Below are 20093 nucleotides of genomic sequence, written 5' to 3'. Positions count from 1 at the left end.
TATTTTTTATATTTTATTGTGTAAACCCGTCTGTCTGCCACTGCAGCAGTAAAAAAAAAAAATTAAGGAGAAAACCACAGAGATTTGTGATGTAAGTATCCCAGGAGGCTTTCCCATGATGGAAAAAAAATGGTTGCACTCACACATGCGCAATTTTTTTTCTTTACACTTTAAGGAAGGCATGCCACCTGATCTCACACCTGTGCAGTACAAGATCGGAAGACGTCAGGAAGAACGCAGAAGATGAAAGATAACTCTCTCCTCTACAATCTTTTATGAATGCTACAGCCAGACTCATCCATCCTACCCACCTACCTACCCGATACACAGACTTCCCACCGCTCCTCTACTGCTGCATCTCTTTGTAATTCTCTTCATTGGCTTTCGTTTCACCTTAGAATCGAATCCATCTCCTGTGCTTTGCATTCAAATCCCTCCACAGTTCTTGTTCCACTTACCTTTCTGACTTGCGTTTACTTTCTGCTCCTAAAACTCAACGCTTCAAACTCACCTACCCATCTTTTTCTGTCTCCTAAACCCTCACTACTCACCCACCATTCTATATCCCCCCTCTTATTGTGTGCTATTTTCCCCAACTCTTACATTGTAAGCTCTCCAGGGGAACCTACACAACATGCATCAAGGGATTTAAAGATTTAACTAAACACATTTCAGTAGCCTAATCTGAAATATCCCCTCACCCCCAATACTATCCTACATCACATGACAAGTTTGGACAACTTCTCAGTAATAGCAAGAGCAAGTAATGTTGTTACCTTTTTCTTGCCATTCTGGGCATTATTGGAAAATAACAAACCAAAATGTATTTGGGCTATGTGACATCTACCCTGTTTCCCCTATAATAAGGCACTGTCTTATATTTTTTGAAATGCCAAAATATGCCCTAGGTCTTATTTTCAGGGGGAACGGTAATTTTACTAAGAAGATGACTACAGTACACATTTATTGTTGAAAATCACTCATGTGCCATTCATTGTCCCCTTCTGATCACTCTATCACTTTTTTTTGGCTTCTACGGCCGGGTAACAGACTCCGTTAGGGCAGGGATCAGCAGCTTGCTTGTCCTTTGAAGTTACTTTCAGTTTCACTCTGCACTGCAGCCAGCATCGAGGAGTCACACAGAGGCACACAGTATCAGGTATCGGAGGATGTCTTATTTGCGGGGGGTGCTTTATTTTAATTGTTTGAGCAAAAATCGGGGGGTGGCTTATTTGATGGGGATGCCTTATCATCGGGGAAACACCGTATGTATGAATAACACCTAATCATATTTTAAAAATCTCCTATGCAGCCAGAAGGTGGAGCTGTAAGCTCCTTATGTTTATCAGTTATTATTTGACTGTTTAGAGAGCTCAGTAGCTCAAACCGTTGAACACACGCACACACAAGTAACTTGGAGCAGTTACTTTGTTTCCTCTCCACATTAATAATTCTAAAGCACCTTTTTAGCAAATAAAATTTAAGACAAGAACAGTTAATATAATAGACCAACTTTATTGACAGACTGATATTGCCAAACACAATATTCACAGTGTTGCCAGTGATTATGTCTAATGTATATGCTATGTAACATAAAAATTTATGACTATAGACTTTGGCGCCCCCTGGAGACGCAGGAGGTATGGTCAGGCCCTGGCAGACACCAGTTTGCTCAAGCCGAAAAAGTACGATTTCTCGCGCTCGCTCATCACCTCGAAGTGAAGCGGCTGACGGCAGAAGTTACACTCGGCGGTGGAATGCGGTTTCAGTTCCAGGTCCACTTCCTTCCAGGTGATCAGAAGTTTCTCTGTGAAAGGAAACAGACTTCTTTAATAGGGGGTTACAAGGTCCTTCGCTAGGAGCAGAGGATTGCAGCCAGTCAGGGCAGTTGGAGTAGATTGATATCATTAGTGTCAAAAGTAAGTTTGGCTTACCCAGGAAGTAGCTCATCATCTGAGGGGTATGGTGTGGGGTGGGAGCAATTCTCAGCAGTTCCTCCCCACGTGGAACGGTGGGATAATTTATCGCTTGTACGTAGATATCATGCTGGCTCATCAGACGATCGCAGATCTCTGTGTTTTTGGCAGCGTCTGAAACCTGATGACAATAGAAGTGAATATTCAGGTTTAGCCTTTGCAAATATTGGTTAAAATAGTTAAAGAGGAGCTGTACCCCAAAAATCAGACAGCCAACCAGGCACCAGCATTAACTGTGGCTTTTCCTTTTTACAGACTTTCTATGCTTGTTCTTATTGGTTTTATAGATGGATTTCATAGCTGCCCCCTTGACTGTGGGGTAGGATAAGCTCACATCCACAATAGCAATAAAGGAGAAGAAGGGAGATCATTGTACAGCAGGTCCTTAGGTGCAGCTTCCTCTCCAGGAAGGATAACCGTGGGCAGAACAACACCATATGGTGGCGGTGACAACACCATATTTCACTTTAATGCTGGTAAGAATAACAGTCAAAGGGAGCAGAGCCACGGATGAATAATGAAATGATGGTGGAATGGTGATGGGATGATGAATGATGAAATGCAGTGTTGTCCCCAAAATTCTGGGTGGAAAGAAGCTGTAGGCAGTTGGTGACCCTTCTAATGTGTCCCAACTTTTTAGTACCTACTCAAAAACATATGTGTGGTTACTGAAAAGTTTCAGGTTGTACGTCCAGCTAAAAGGGGCTGGAGGAGAACACTGGAATGGTGATGTGAAAATGATGAATGATGGAGATGATATCACACTGCAGATATACAGTTATGAGGCTACAGAACAGAGGGTTGCTAGGACATCGGGAGGAGACAAGCTATTCTCATCAATTTCAACGTGAAACAGATTTTTTTTTAATGCACAATCATCATCATTTTGAGATATTTCCTATAGAATTGTTGAGGTCCACTTTAAGGCACAGACCCACCTATCTATATACATATTAAAGCAGATGTGGACCAAGAAATTCTCCCAACTATTAGATAGGGCACAACATCAGCATTTTCTATAGTAAACAATTATGCCAGAAATAACCCTTTATATTAAAGATGAATGTTACATGAAGGATTTTCTTCTTTTCAGCACTGCATTGGCTGGGCTAAGCTGCAGAATGTTGCATATCGTGGTGATGTCACTGCAGCTTTATCGCCAGGATATGCAGAGCAGAGTGGAGTGGATGGGTTGTCAAGCATGTCATTAGGGCAGCTCTGGCTTTTATGAAGTCATCTGGGAGAATTACACAAAAAGGAGCAGACGTGGCTTTGGCTTGCAGCAACATTCCACCAACTCATTCTACAGATCATTGCCACAGCCAAAGTTTCATTTTTTTCTTCTTTTTATAAACTGGGATCTGGACTGTCTGCCAAGAATGTGGAACATGATACGTTGGGAAAACTTTGTTACATAAGACCTGTAAACAGAGACAGGTACAGACCTAGGCGTACCTTCGGGGAGGGAACACAATTATCCCATGTTGCAATGACAAAATGTCCTCATAAAAGACAAAAGAGGTATTGACTTTAAAATGTCCCTGAGGTAACATTGGGGCATCTAGAAGAGTGAAAAGTCAGTGGAGGGCCCCCCTAGCGGTATTCCCGAGTGTGACTCGGGGTGGATTTTCCATGCAAAAAAAAAAAAAAAGTTGGTATTCCCAAGTCACACTCAGAGTACCTAAAAACATAACATATAACCCCACTTACCTTGCTCTGTCGGCATCCACCGTCGTCCTGTTGGTCCCCGCAGATCCTGGGGACACGTCCTCCTCCTCTGATCTCCAGCCGCAAAGTGCATAGACGATCTCCGGGGTTTCCCGGTGACGTCGGTGCCGGCAGGAGGAGCAGCGGGAAGTTCAAATAATTTTGTTTTGGGTTCAATACAAAATAGCTGTATTGAGTTCAATTCAAAGAAATGTACATATAATATATATATATATATATATATATAATTATATTATATGTGTTGCTGTACAGTTATATTACAGAATTTTGTGTTTTGTTTTTTTTTTAAAGTTATTATATTTATTAACTATTGGACATATTTCGGTGAGGTATGCCTAAGAAATATAGGCTTACAATGTAAAATAAATTTCCATGCAAAAAATTGTACCGCTTTTTGCATGGAAATACGGACAGAATTAGACCGCTAGGGGGGTCTAACAATAAAAAATGTATGCCTCTCAGGTCAATTTAAGTGGCACCAACTTTTTGGCATTCTTCCCAATACCCAGTAATGTAAGAGGAATGCTTACTACTGACCACCATCCTAATGTAATGGATAAAATAATCATAGTCCCTGAAGACCTGGAAGTTATTTCAAGAGTTCATTCATGTTAAAAAGGTGGAGAAACACCGATTTAGACCCTTACGTACTCTGATGGGGATAATATGACTGGGGCAGTGCACCACCGGCAGTCCAGCATCCATCAGCATTTGTCTCAGGAGCTTCACGTTGCGTTGGTGTTGGCGTCGCAGGACTTGCCCTTCTTCGCTCTTTAAAACCTGGACGGACGCCATGGCGCCGGACAGAAGCATGGGCGGCAAAGATGTAGTGAAGATGAAGCCAGCAGCGTAGGAGCGGACGGTGTCAATCAGAGTGCTGGTGCTGGCAATGTATCCGCCAACACAACCAAATGCTTTTCCTGCCATTAAAAGAAACAAAAAAGTTTTGAAAAATTAGGCTGTTTGTATTATAATGAACAGCACCGTTAAAAAGTGATTAAAATACTTAAAATTCCCATTGCAAGACTACATGAATTCTGGTCATATTATACATCAGAAGTATGATTTATTGGAAGAAGCTACACCTTTTATCAATGAAAACTCATCCTTAAGCTCGACTCTAGGTTGACATGATGTACCCACTGCTGCAGGCAGGCTGAAGCTTTCCAAACTTTCCTCTTGCAGTGATAAGACTGCAACATTGTAACTTAGTAGCCAGAGGCTGCAGTAGGAGCTGATGTGCATCAGATTTTGTCTCTATTCAGGAGAATTCAACAGAATGCAATAGAAATGGAGCAAAATTACCGAGTGTTCCAGAGATTATATCCATTTTATGCATGACTCCATCTCGGTCGCCTATTCCTCCACCACGGGAACCATATAATCCCACAGCATGAACTTCATCAACAAATGTTATCGCTCCAAATTCATGAGCCACGTCACACATCTCTTCCAGGGGGCACACGGCACCTGTGCATACAATAGACTGACATTAACAAACATTCCAGAGAAAATAACACAGGGAGGCATTCTGTAGTCTGCAAGGTTGGGCGGAGACAAAACAATGCAGAGATATACAGAAATACCCACACCTGGTATACACCTTGTAATGGAGTGACCTCAGAAGATTCCCAGCTCATCACAATCCCCACTCACCATCCATGGAATGAACCGTCTCAAAGGCGACAATCTTGGGGGTTGATGGGTCAGAGTTCTTTAGCAGCTCACGTAGATGTTCAACATCATTGTGCCGGAAGATGTACTTTGGCACCTTGCTGTTCCGGATACCCTGAATCATGGAGGCATGGTTCCCTGAATCCGAGTAAATTTCACAGCCTAGGGAAGAACAAATTTATTTAATTTTACACTTTTATTTTTTTAGATATCACTGTAGGACAATTTCCAGCAGAACACTCACTGTTTACAAAAAATGTTCCACCTGGACATTTTTTGAGATCAACTTTTGTAAGTCCTAGCATGCTGCAACAGTAGCTGGAAATGTACTAATCTCTGACCTAGAGTACCATCAGCCACATTTTTGCAAGGATTTCAGTTACATTCAAAGAACCCCATGAATTAGTTTGTGCCAGGGTTTCGCAATTATTTCTTATTAATTATTATTATTAATTATTTTTATTAATGTATTTATTATTAATTATTATTATTATTTTTAAGTGCATACGTCATGTAAAAGTGCAGTACTGGGGGTCAATAACTATCACCTACACATATCTATTTGTAACCACCATCAAGTGCACAGCTAAAGCACTTCTGGTTGGGGGAACCAGGGTGGAGGTGGGGGATTTGGAGATACATTAGGAAGTATTATGGGTGTTGATGATTAGGAGGGAGAGGCTGAAGTAAAATAGCAAAAAAATGCCCATTGCAGAATGTGCAATGTTCCATTGTTACTCCCTCTCCCCTTCTACAAGGTGTATACCCTAACTGTTACTTGCTAAGCACCATGTACTAAAACCAATTGCCATGTTTTTAAAAAAATAAAATATTGCTTTTGTATTATCTTTAAACAGTGGACCATGTCTCAATAATCTGTGTTAAATGGGCCACCTGCAGTCTCAATCAGAACCCTGGGGAAACTGCAGCAACAAGCTTGGAAGACCGAGACAGAGCATTGCTACCTGTAATAGAAGTACATGAACAAGGACCTTCAAATCAGAATAACCGGGATTATTTTGATTAAAGGAAACATTGTTTATTTGGAATTACAACTACTTAGATTATACATTTCTGACTTGTTAATGATCCATTAAAAATTGAAGTCTACTATTCAGAACACCAGTAGAGCAATGTGTATGGGATTGAAGTGCATAGGTCCTGGCTGATTTTATGCACTGGGTTCCGGTGTGTGAAGCAATACTCCTGAATAAAGGGAGATTTGTCTAAAGAAATCTGATTCATGGGTGCTTTGCTTCCGTTTAATAAATTTCAGATTTACTGCATTGCAATTGCAGATTTTGGTTGGATCATTGATCCCTCTGGGCTGCACAGTCATGTCACTGTACCTACAATGCTTGAGATGACACTGGGGTAATAATCTTCTGGGCCAGAGGCAGTTGGTTGTGAAATGCACTCTGTAGTGCGCTATGGAATATATCTGCACTATAGGAATACAATATAAGTTCATGAATTCTCCCAGCCCTTTAACATACCTGGCAGCATTTTAGCCAGCGTGAAGAGCGTAGAGTCATTGGCCACGAAGCAGGAGGAAAACAGCAAAGCCGCGTCTTTACCATGGAGATCTGCCAACTCGTGTTCTAAATCCACGTGAAATTTACTAGTCCCAGAGATGTTTCTGGTCCCTCCTGCACCAGCTCCATGTTGTTTGAGGGTATCCCTGTAAAAACAAAAAAAAAAATCACTTTTCAGAACTCCATATGCAAAAAGTGGGTAAAACAACTGTAATTGCTGCAACACAAATCTAACCAAATGGCTCAGAATAAGTCACTTTGTACAGGTTGTGACTCAGAAGGTATCTGGTTCTTAGTCACTGTAAAATAATGACTATTACTGGGTTTATATCACAACATACAGCCATGCATTTATTAATATGTCATTCAATGGATTTATTTGGCATGTAGTGCAGGTACATGGATCAGTCCTGCCATCAGCCTTCTGTAGTCTCTGTGAAGCAAAGCTCAGAAGCAGCACAAGAAACCAGTAGTGCTACAATGCTTATGTGATAACATAGGATATAGTAAAGGCAGAGATGACGATAGGAAGAAATACAAATAATTTTGTAATTTAAACAGCTCTGTTATATGAATTTTATCTGTGTTAGCTTTGCTTGTCTTCAGTACAGCTTTTTCTGAATTCTAGGCCACCCTACACAGAGATAGCAACATAAGAGGAAGTAAATGCTAACTTCCCCGGTAAGTCTTTGTTCATTCTAATTGCAGAATGTAATCCTTCCTGTGTTAGGTGGAGCAGCTCAACTTCCTGGTTTCTGAACTTACATGTAAATGATTATGTTAACACAACAGATGAAATCCCCATAGATCAATCTGTTACAATATTTCACACATTTTCCTGTTTGCACAAAGTGAGGATTGGGCAAGTCTTAACGATCGTCCACCACAAGGCCCCTTACTGTGTTGGCTTAGAATTTTAAAGCAATACAAGGGCCATATAAAGGGCACCTGGAGGCTCTTTCTGGGTAAAGATAGTAATCCTTCAGGGAGGATTTTCAGCAAATCCTTTAAGGGGGTTAAAAAGAATGGTCTCCAGGGATCCCCTGCTATAACCAGGATTCCTCCAAAGGTTGTTAGGGGTTCCTTGAGCAATGTGCAGTTTGTGCCTCGCAGGTCAGTATAAGTGACACCAATAATCTTTTTGGCTATCTGTAAGGATGACATTCTTCCCAATGGCCAGCAATGTAGGAGCCATTCTTACCACTAACCACCACACTAGTATATTGTGAGCTGTGGATATGGTAATTATAGTAAGGGTTCCCGATATCTCGACAACATTACAGGATGTATTACCCCATGTTAAAAAAGTCAAGGAACACTGGCATAGACACTCCTATTATGTACCTTCATTGCTGTATATGTGCAGTGTGGGATCATCTAAGGCATTGATGCCTCTCAGGAGATTTGGAGATATCACCACTGTTCTCCTTGTTGGAGAGGAAGCTGTATCTGAACAGCTGCAGGGCAAGGATCTCCCTGCATCTTCACTATCAATTATGTGGATCTGCCCCCCCCCCCCAGCGCCGCCGCAGTCTTCTGCTGCACCATACCAGCATACCATAGGCCATGGTAATAATGAGTTCTTTGTCCTCTGCTTGCCTTTTTAAGGCACAGCATTACAAGCAACATCCTTGTAAAGTTTAACAAGTTTTAAAAAGTAAAATGTATTGACTGTCTGGTCCTCAGCTCTCCTAAGTCAAAGAACATGAATAGATTTCCAATAAATCCATAAGAACAAGAGACCCACTCCAGAATGCAATTTTCACAAATGTATTTTGTTTTACAACACTAATGCCTCCTTTGTTTTGTCCCTAGGAGGTAAAAGGTGCGAGAAGGAGGGGCATTTGTGATTGTTTTCTTGAACAATAGGCATTTCTGTAGATTGCATTCCAGGGTAGGTCTGTTCTTTTGGATTCAGTTGGAGGAGGACCGAGGCTTGGAAAGACAGCTTGGGGTGTATTACACATTACAGTGCCTCATATGAAATTGTTTATATAGAGTTACACAGAGAAGAGATTTCTTATCACTCGCAATCCTTCTTATATAAAAGAGGAAATGAAGCATGAGAATTTGCATGTTTACTAAGTGTTTGTCAGGTCAGCCTAACACTCGATGAAAACCGGTAAGAAAACAAACAGCGCCTGACAAGCATTTGATACAGCTCGGGGCAATACGTCTGTGTAGGAAGCCCTGAAGATAAAGATAAATATTAATAAGTGTATTTATTCTTCTAACATCAACAATTCTATTCTGTATCAGGCAGATTTGAAAGTTTAACTTAAAATGTCACGCTGGATTATACAAGATTCAATCTGCATCTGATGTAGTGTGCACTGGCCATATTCTGAGTCAAAATTATGTGTCAAAGATGAGCTGATCCAGAGTTTTAAAGCAAGTGAAGTCATCAAAGTCTTGGGCTATGTACACACATGCAATAATGGTCATTGGAAAGGATCTTTCATGATCCTTTCCAATGACAAAAGACTGCACAAAGCATGAATGAGTGCTGTACATACAGTACCATTCTGCTCTATGGGGAATGATGGAGCAGCACCCTGCTCACTCTCTTCCCTTAACTTTCAATAATATCGTCACCCGTGGTTCCTCCAGGACAATCGTCGGAACGACGGATGCCAGATATCGTCTCAGAGAATCATTCGATGTGTGTATTTAGCCTTAATTTTGATATGACCGAGACCCAGCTCAACTTGTGTCTTCTTTACTCCATTTTGGTTCAGCTTTTCCCATAACAATTAACTTCCTGGGTGCCCAGGGTGTCATGGACCCATCCACTAGGGGGTGCCTTTTACATGACACTAAGCTCACAGTACTTTTGTACAGAGTTGAACTCATCTGAGTGTAGTTCTTTATACAAGTAAAGCATTGAACAAATGTGAGACTTCATAATCCAAGATTAACATTTGTGATCATTTTGGGTTGAAATTTGACATTAGTACAGGTGTCCCTTGATCCTCCATGCCTGACCACTAAACAAACGGTGCTATTGTAGTACCCACAGGGAGTCTCCTCCAACTCACATTTTCCCTCAGCTCACCCTAAAACAGAATGGGCTCGTTTGAATCAGGACAGGCGTCTCACATCCCAGTTTAGTGATCCACCTTACCATGGTCATTACCTAATGACCAGCTAACAAAGATACTAAATAAATGTAAAAAGGGGATAGGGCAGCTTTGCGCTCAACCTGGAAATTAGTCTAGGAAGCCATCAGATCAATCTTACATTCAGCCTAGAAATTTGAGTTTCTATTTTTTTTCCCCTATGTCTCACAAGTTACCTAATCAGCGTGCTTTGGGTTCTGAATTAGGACAGCAAAATAACAACAAAAGATTAACCCAGTTACTGCAAATCTACCCATAACACGAGGCCCTTATAAGGTTTCCCAGTGTGATCTAAGATTATGGTCACGGCATAATGGTATTGGTTATGTCTTCATGTAAAATCATCCGGCTACAGAAAAAGAAGAATCCTTTGACAGCCCAAACACTTAGGAAACGTTTATGAATATATAACACAATCACTTCCAAAGTGCGCAGTAGGTTTTGTGTTACATTGACCATATCCTGATTATGTAGACTGGGGCTTGTAGTACAGGATCATACTACTAGGACTTTATTCACTGTAAGATCATTACAAAGAACAAGTGGGCACTCTTTATGTCTAAGGGAAAAGAAGTTTAATCTCCGGATAAGGAAGGGATTCTTCACTGAAAGGTCTGTGAAAATGTGGAATCGGCTTCCTCAGAAAAAAAGTTTCAGCAAATTGTATAGATTTCTTAAGGAAAAAGCTGGATGCTTTCTAGAAGAACAGAATATAATTGGGGATTTAAACTTTAAAGTAAAGAAAACAGAGAATGCTGATCAAGGGAACATCAAATTGCATCAGGGAATCAGGAAGGATTTTTTTTTCCCCCTTGTTGAAGCAAATTGTACCAGGGTTTTTTTCCCTTCCTCTGGATCAAGTATGTCCATAGGGTTTTATTTGGGATATGTTTATTTTTTAGTGGTTGAACTTAATGGACTTATGGGTTTTTTCAACCTGACTAACTATGTAAGACTTGTGCATGGAAAGATATAAGAGAACATAGAAGGGGGAGAGGGGGTGTCATTCAAAGAACTATTTGTACTTTAACAAAATCAAAAAGGTTTTAACATGAGAGAGGATTCTGGTTCAGATCAAAGTTACAATTCAACCTTCCAACACTGTGACCTTGAACAGGACATTCTGTGAGGTCAAGGAAACTGAAGCTGCAAAGCTAAAACGGTCATTGAATAATGGTGACTCCAATGTTAGGAAAGCTTTCCATAATTCTGGTTTTGACAATATAATTAAAATAATTGACCTTCTCGTGTTTTTTAAAGTGAACTACCTAAATTATTCTGGATTATTCAACTCAAATGTTCCGAATAATGTTACATACAAAAAACGTTAAAGCAGGCCTTTTATGTAAAATTTTACTTTACATAAAATAGTAAATTATATAGTAAAGATAGGCGAAGCCCCTCCCCTTCTGTCTATACTGCCGGAGTGGTAAAAATGCTACTTTAAACTTCTCACTTGTCTCCTCCTGCCAGCGATCCCCATTAGCCCTAAGTGTGACCCTTTATCTCCAGAGGAACCTGGCAGAGGGCAGCACCGATATGATTATTATTATTATTATTATTATTATTATTAATAAACAGGATTTATAAAGCACCAACATATTACGCAGCGCTGTACATTAAATAGGGGTTGCAAATGACAGACGAATACAGACAGTGATACAGGAGGAGAGGACCCTTCCCCGAAGAGCTTACAATCTAGTAGGTGGGGGAATTTACACACAATAGGAGGGGAGATATGTAGTGGGTAGCCTTAGTTGGAAAGCATTTACTACAGAGCGAAGCATGGGACCCCCTCTCATATGTTGGCCCTTTAGTAAATACTTTCCAGCTCAGTCATCAAAGTTCAGTGTTCATCAGGCCCTGAAGACTGAAGGAATACAGCGAGTTCTGGGTGTTTTGGATCACCTGGTAACACCCACTGACATCGCCCTCGCTTAGGCAAGCTGCACAGTGACAGCCTAACTTTAAACTAGAACTTGCAGCTGAGTCTTCCAGTAGGGGTTCAAGGGGGGAGGGGGAAGAAAGCCCCACTTTAAAACCCAGTGACACTTGTGTCGAGATTCCAAAATCACGTGGAAGGACACCAGTCTAATGCCTCATGTGATTTGAGAACTTCAATGACTCCAACAGAACACTTGAATTATGATGTTGGGTATCCCAGATACAGTCAGTGGGGGGTTTGGATTTCCATATAAATAAGGCCAAAACTTCTTAAAACTCAAAAAAAAAAAAAAAAAAAACTCACATGACAGCACCAACCACCTTCGGATGGCGGCTCATCCCCAGGTAATCATTGCTGCACCAAACCGACACGCTCTTTTTACTTGTCAGGGTCTCAGAATAATCATCGGCCATCGGGAACACTTGGGCGCGTCGGTTGACTGTCTTAAAGACCCGGTAGGTGTGGTCATTTTTCTTCTCTTCAATTTTCTTCTCAAAGAACTTGTCGTACTGAAAGGTGCGCACAGCTTGAAAAAAACAAAACAAACCAATAAAATATTATTATACAATATAATATCTCTTTTGTAATATATTATATTACAACAGAGAATTATTTTCGGCCAAATAAACAGATGAATGCTTCACTGTTCTGGAAACAGTGTTAGCAATAAATCATTTATTGGCAGTGCAAACAATGATCAGTTCACAGAGAAAACAAACAGATATCTGTGCTTATAAGCTGGGGCTCTTCCAAGATATTACAGGAGTCAAAATTTGAGATACCTTAAGCACTGTCCAGGCTTCCATCAAAAAACAAGAATGTCATATATGCAGCCTAAGCCTATCACTCCTTGGCATGTGGTGGTTGTATTGTGCTAGGGTTACAACATTCACTCATGTATTTATGGAAGAGCAGTGCTGTCACCCTAGGACAGAAAAAGTATTTGATTTGCAAGACATCTCCACAATCTTTAACACTAGTAGGGGTCACTGAGAGAACAAATAAAAAGGGAAGGGAAAAAAAAAATGGAAGAAGTTATCGGCTCAATGGCGTTGTAGCAGCATGGTCAGCTCAGTGGTTAGCACTCTCGCCAGGACAGTTACCTGCATGGAGTTAGCAGGTTCCCCTCTGGAAACTCCGGTTTCCTCCCACATCCCAAAAACATGCAGTTAGGTTAATTGGCTTCCCCCCAAAATGACCTTAGACTGTGGTAATAACATATGACTATGGTAGGGACATTAGATTGTGAGCCCCTTTTAGGGACAGTTAGTGACATGACTATGGACTTGTCTGTAAAATAATGCATAATATGCTGGCACTATATAAATACTGTGTAATAAAAATAATAGCAGAATCAGATATTTCCCCAGTTTCTGTTCCAGAGACACCAATACATGAAATAAGGGGAAGAGGTGGTCACATGAACAAGACAGCACAAAAAGTGTTTTAACACCTCCTTTACTCTACCAAAAACATGTTCTGCCTGCTCGCTTCTTGGATTGACAGTAACAGTAAGTAGATATTACCTTCCCCCACTCAGAAAACAGGTTAGGCCGAAGTGGACCTTTAACCAGGAAGGTGATCGTACTTACATTTCGGCATGTTGTCCTGGAGGAGGTGGGACACCAGCTCAGGTTTCTGCTGACGAACAGTCTCTTGGAATTTCTGCAATACTCCCAACTTTTTTGGAGAACTTGTTGGCTCCACTGCTAGTGAGTTGTTCAAATCTGAAAAACAAAGCAGGGAAATGTCAGTCACACCTGAAGCTACAAAAACAATGGGAACATTTAGGGGAAAACCTTCAATCCTAATGCCCCCATTTCCCTCTCTGTTCTCACAAAGGGAAGTGCCAAAATCAATTAATATGGTGCAGTAAATGTTTCCTTTGTCCAGGGGTGGAGAATCAAACCCAATAAACAGAAGGGTTTTGTGAGGGTGAATGTTGGTAAATCAAATAATGACCCAGAACGTTTTTTTCCTTAAATGACACAACAGCTTTGGTTTCCTCCCCAGCAATAAAATAAGAAAAGAGAAATTGTATTAAACAGATATGAAGCAATTACTCATTTAACAACTTCCTCCTGCGCATGGCCCAACACAGTCTGAAGAAAACTACAGTTATGAAATCCTGGCAAGCACCACCTCTCCCACAGGGTAAACTGAAAGATTGTTTACTAGAAATTGGAGGATCTGGTTTATAGGCCGGATACATCCTACATATGCAGTCTTGTGCCCAGACACTGGGAAGCCTCTGTCACCATGTCCTGGATAAGCTGAATAATAGATCAATGGCCATCCTGCCTCAAACAGCCTAAATAATACAAATTCCATGACTTATATCTGATATCTGTGCTATATACCGGCAGTTCTACATGTACAGTTATTTATGGGGGCATAAAGGAATAATTATCATATCTCTGCTATTCTGAGGAATTACCTTAGTTTTTGGGAATAAGACATGTGAATACATTGTGCTTATAAAATCCTCCGTGTTCTATATACAGCTCCCTTGGAGTACTTGTCAGGCAGGACTCACCTTTCCTCAAGCTCTGCATCTCATGTACGTCCTCCTGTAATGCAAGACTGGCCTTGCGGAACACTCCGCTACCCTCTTGAGTCAGCTGGGCAGCCAGAAAGGGGCATTTGGAGGGACTCTGACTGCCAGCAACCTCGGCATGGTCTGCTGGTGGTTGAGAGGCCGAGCAATCTTCTGGAGCTTTGATGTTCTGCAAACCTATAGAAGACAAAAATGGAAGGTAAGTGAGGCAGAATGGAGGATTCTGGTTTATACAAAACTGTAGCTGTAAAGGGTTTATTTTCCACCTTATATGAATCCAAAGCATCACATAACTTTAAGTATTGAAATACTATTTATTACTCACATAATTAAAAAAAATTAATTATTATTATTAAACAAGATTTATATAAAGCTAACATATTACGCAGCACTGTACATTACATAGGGGTTTCAAATGACAGTGACACAGGGGCAGGAGAGGACCCCGCCTGGAGGAGTTTACAATCTAGAAGTGGGGGAAGTAACACACAATAAGAGAGGGATATGGAATGGTGGGTGAGTGCTGAGGGTTTAGGAGACAGAAGACGGAAAGATGGAGGTTGAAGAGTTGGGTTTTGAGTGCTCTTTTAAATGAGCAGAAAGTAAGAGCAAGCTGAATAGGACGAGGAAGACCATTTCAGAGAATCAGGGCAGCTCTAGAAAAAGTCTTGGAGCTGTGTGTGTGATGGGGTTATGAGTGAGGAAGTCATTAGTAGGTCATTGGAGGAGTGAAGAGAGCAGCTAAGGGGATATTTTACCAGGTCGGTAAGGTCGGAAAGGTAAGTGGGAACAAGAGTTATGGAGGGATTTGTGTATCAGGTAGGTGGGTTGGACAAGAGCTGTGGAAGGATTTGAAGGCAAAGCACAGGAACTTGAATTTGATTTTAAGTGGAAATTAAAGTCAATAAAGGGAAATACAGAGAGATGCAGCAGAAGAGGGGTGGTGAGGTGGCTTTGTATCAGGTAGGTAGGTGTGAAGGATGGATGAGTCTGGCTGCAGCATTCATAATAGACTAGAGGAGAGAGTCAGGTTAGTGGAATCTCACCCAATTCTGTGTGTGTGTTTATATCCTAATTATACAGCATTTGGAAATGTTTCCTCCGCTGAGATGAAGCAATACACAAGTACCATGTACAGATCATACCAGGAATGTAAACAATGACAATCACGCAGGCCGCGCACGGTCAGGGTGATCCACTTACTTATTTACACCAGAATGCAGGCACGATCTGGAGACCAATGAACCCAAATCAAATATTAACTCGCAACTCATTAATCTAAGAACTGGGATCACCTCTTTGTTAAACCCCCTTCACCCCTCTGACTCAGCAACTGAGAATGAAATTCTGCAATTTTCTTGGCAGAAATAACTGAAAACTGAGCCAAACTAAGCAGTGCAGGTTACACAAGATAATAGGCTTGGGGTACAGAAGGGTTAATGATAATGTGATAACAAAGGGCAGGCGGTATCAGGTGTACCTGGGCTAGGTGTAATCTCACCTTTTCTCCAGTCACACAGGTAATACGAGTGCAACTGGCAACAAACTCTGCTCACCTCCTAATAATACAATGTTGGGTGTTTATGTTTTTAATGAAGTGAGGAATAATTATGTTAGGTTTGGGATAGGAGATGGAATGAGACAGACTGGTTTTCAACAGTTGCACCCTCACATGTTCCATAGATTTATAAATATATATATGATTCATCAATTACTTATACAAGGACCCCCGGAGTCCTGCAAGATGGTGCTGTGCCCCTATTAGGTCTACCTGCAGATGGTCAATTTGCAGTGCAGTTCCCAACTTCACCTATTGGGTGTCCAGGGGAAGCTGAGGGCATTTAAAAAAGAGGAAATTGAGGTTTGCAGTATTGTGTTTGTCTTTTATAGGAAATGGGCTCAGAAACCGATTATTTACCCCCAAAAGCTTCCAAAATACTTTGCACCCACATAGCCGGCATCTGGAAGGGGTCCCCATTCAAGTCTGGACGAGGATCAGCTGGAGGCCAATGCGAGAGTGCAGGGACATAAAACCATTGCTGCACCTCTGCAGGTTATTCAACCCTTGCCATTTGTTTCAATGTTAAGGAGCTTTATATTTTATTTATTCTGCTTATGTCCACCTGCACTCCAGCTGCCTCTGTGCCATTCGGCAGTTTCTGGACATGCTGCATTTTATGGATATGTGTCAGGGATCAGAAAATGTGATTGTTTGAAAAGATCTTGAATATTCCTATGGATGACGAGCAACAGAAATTGCGATCGTTATCTGTTCACTAGTTCATGGCCACAGGGAAAACGATCACAGGACCACGAACATCAAATCACATGCCAGGTTTAGTGATAGACAAATATTGGGGTTTATTTACAAAATAATATTATGAATCACTGGCATAGTGTATTAGGCTACTTTGTGGGTCCCAGTCCCTAGCCCCCCCATGAATATCTCATGGATCCAATTCTGTTAGTTGGTTGTTAATTCACAGGATCAAAGGCTTTTCCATTGCAGTCAACGGACCCCAAGCTGAAATATCACTTAAGGCATGCCAAAATGACACACAATGATTTGAGGGGTCAATCCAGCATGCCACAGGTGTGGTTAAAGATGAACTCCAGGAAATAAATGCAGCTCCCTGTTCACAACATCACCCTTCCATCGTCTAGCCAGTGGCGTTTATATTCATTGCTATGACACATCCTACACGTGACAATTATACATTATTCTCTATAATTTAGGGATTTCCACGCCGCTACGATGGTGCTGGAGTTTTATTTTTAACCACAAGAACCATTAAAAAAAAACCCACACATGGCCGGCGTGGCGGCACTTCTTACCCTTGTCGCAGGATGACGTGTCTTTGGTCTCCTGGTGGCACACAGCAGAGGTGCTGAGATGGGCGCCGGCCAGGGGCCGAGGGGTCATCATGACGGGGCAGTTCTGGGCGTAAGTAATAAGCGATTTTCCAGCTTTCTGCAAGAAGGTCTGAGAGACCCGAGAAAGGAAAGGACAACGACGGACGATGGCCTCCATTATGGTTGGTTGGTTTGCTACTGGTAGGAAAAAAAAAAAAATACAGCATGAGGATAATATCGCCAACATAGGCAGGAGAGTCCAGTGCCAGACATCCCCGCAATATTCTGTAATGGGGCCCCATCTGTATACATTCACCAGATAGCTGCTGGATGGCAAACCCCCCTTCAACTACAAGTACCAGCATCCCCTTTCCAACCTCCTATAGAACTACAAGTCCCAGCATCCCCCCACTGTCTGTAACAATACAATTATTTCCAGCATCTCCCCAATCAACCACAAGAGAACTACAAGTCCCAGCATTCCCTTCCCAACCATGGAATTAAAACTGCAAGTCCCATCATTCTCTTCCCAACATCTGCAATAGAACTACAGGTCCCAGCATCCCCCTTCCCAGCCTCTGCTGGAACTACAAGCCCCAACATCCCACTTTTGTCCTTTACAATAATATTAACTATTGACCACAAGAGAACTACAAGTCCCACAACCCCGTTCCAAGCCCCATCATTCCCCTTCAGCAATTTTCAGCAATTCTTACATTCTATGGGAGAAATACCAATCACAGCTCACCTTTCTTTTCTACAAAAATAGGAATACAAGCATCTCTTTACTAGGTAAACTACAAGTCCCAGCACCCCCCTCTGATATATAGGAGAACTACATAACCCAGCTTCCCCAGCTACCTCCTTTACAGGGGAACTACAAACATCCCCTCTACAAACAAAATAAGTCCCAGCATTCTCTTCAGGGCTGTATGGTAGAACTACAAGTCCCAGCTATTATAGGAGAATTCCCCCCTTCTCAGCTCTGCTGATGAACTACAAGTTCCAGCATTCCTTTCTAATATCCATAGGTTAACGAGACGTCCTCCGGACCTAGATGAGAACTACAAGTTCCACCCCCACTGCAGGGAAGGTTGATGACCCAACATTTAGATATCAGAAAGGAATGCTGGGACTTGTAGTTCTATGATGAAGTTTGAGGTGGATTCGCCTACAAAGACAAATGTTGGGACATCACTTTTCCCTATAGGCAGTGAAGGATGCTGGGATCTGTAGTTCATTGATAAAATTTTGGATTCCGATTCTCTCACAATGAACTACAAGTCCCAGCATCCCTCACTGTGTCTCTACAGAAGAGCTATGGAACCAAGAAGCTTCTACTTTGGAGAACTACAACCCCCAGCAGCCCATTTAGGATTTATTGACTAAGTGAAGGAGCCCACATCTGTCTCTATGGCTAAATGTCCTTTCCAGGCTATAATACCCATCTAGCAGTCCCAGCATGGCCTCCCTGACCCTTTATAAAACATCTACAAGTCTCAGCGCTTTCTGTGAGACCCCTCGGCCAGCCCCACCCCCACTCTCCCGGTTCCCCCACTTACAATAGGTCTTCTCAGTTGTGTTCGGGCTCCGCAATGTCACCTGTTAATGAATCCCTTCCACCCGGTGCCCTCGCAGAACCTCTGCTCCGCCCCGTACACCTATTGGCACAACACATTGCCCTTCCTTTTTCCCTGGCCAATCCTCAACGCTATTGTCTATGACTGGCGGGCTTTCTATCCAATCCACACCCGCTGCCGATCCGTCAACCCACCCCCAAGTCCTAGGTGCATAGTGACGCCATAAATAATAGCCTCGCCCCCTTCTCCTTCAAGTCTGGGAGCTTAAAGGGCACGCCTGGAATGTGTGAGCGGCCATGGTGTTCCTAGCTGGGTCAGGGAGGGAGGGAGGGAGGGAGGGACTTCCTTATATCTGAGACTATTACTAATATCCTGGGAATCTTTTCATAATAATGAAATGTAGGAAATTCAGCATTTGCATACAAATTTCACTAATTTGAAAATCACCTATTCAGACTTGGTAGCGTTTGATTGGTCCATTTCCAAGTCAGTGTGATTTGCATACAAAAGGCGAATTCACATCTCTACAGTCATTATTCATACATTTTCCAATTAATTTTAATGTAGAAAAAATGTGAATTTTGAGTTTACCTTAGGTGAAAAGATTTATCTGTGTTTTATTTTTATTACTGCTTGGTACATATAGGGCAGGGGGTGTCAAACTCTAACCCGCAGGCTAAAATTGACCCACAATGTCCTTTTTTTTGGCCCCCAATATGAATTGCAGCTGGCCCGCTGCTGAATTGAAATAACGCGACTACTACAATTCCCAGCATCACTCACATCTATGGACCAGCAGCCTCTGCCTATGCGTGGCCCGCATTAGACTGTTTTATAGACGCAGGGAATTGTAGTAGCAGTGCTATTTCAGTTTCAAATTTGTCCAAGTTTTTAATTTTGGCCCACCGTGTATTTGAGTTTGACATCCCTGATATAGAGTAATGTGTATGCTTGTGTTTTTATAATTTTTTTGGTGCTGCAGGGGTTATTGCTCCCTATACCTACAGGAGAGTCAGACCACTGCTCAACACAGAGGGTCACCAGCACTCTGACACGCCCCCTACCCAGTGCTCCAATCAGGAGCAATCATGTTCTTTAGCAGTACAGTTGATTGGAGTGCTGAAAG

The 20093-nt window shown here is 41.8% G+C and overlaps 1 protein-coding gene across 2 annotated transcripts; it reads right to left on the bottom strand.

Moving 5' to 3' along the window:
* Positions 1–1495: 1495 nt before the first annotated feature.
* On the bottom strand, positions 1496–19095 carry ALAS1 (5'-aminolevulinate synthase 1). 2 transcript variants are annotated; one of them, XM_072420415.1, is made up of 11 exons: positions 18950–19095; positions 17370–17585; positions 14514–14711; positions 13570–13704; positions 12281–12503; positions 6875–7059; positions 5361–5540; positions 5010–5174; positions 4356–4624; positions 1935–2097; positions 1496–1807 (listed from the first exon to the last, which is right to left on the bottom strand). In XM_072420415.1, the coding sequence occupies exons 2-11, from the start codon at positions 17563–17565 to the stop codon at positions 1647–1649; spliced, it is 1875 nt and encodes a 624-aa protein (XP_072276516.1). In that variant the 5' UTR covers positions 17566–17585; positions 18950–19095; the 3' UTR covers positions 1496–1646. The 2 variants fall into 2 exon arrangements, with proteins under 2 accessions (XP_072276516.1, XP_072276517.1); XM_072420416.1 differs by having other exon boundaries at positions 17370–17582; positions 18950–19080.
* Positions 19096–20093: the final 998 nt, after the last annotated feature.

The sequence above is a fragment of the Pyxicephalus adspersus genome, chromosome 8, assembly GCF_032062135.1.
Source record: "Pyxicephalus adspersus chromosome 8, UCB_Pads_2.0, whole genome shotgun sequence".
Classification (NCBI taxonomy): Eukaryota; Metazoa; Chordata; class Amphibia; order Anura; family Pyxicephalidae; genus Pyxicephalus; species Pyxicephalus adspersus.
This window is presented reverse-complemented; position numbering and strand designations above follow the sequence as displayed.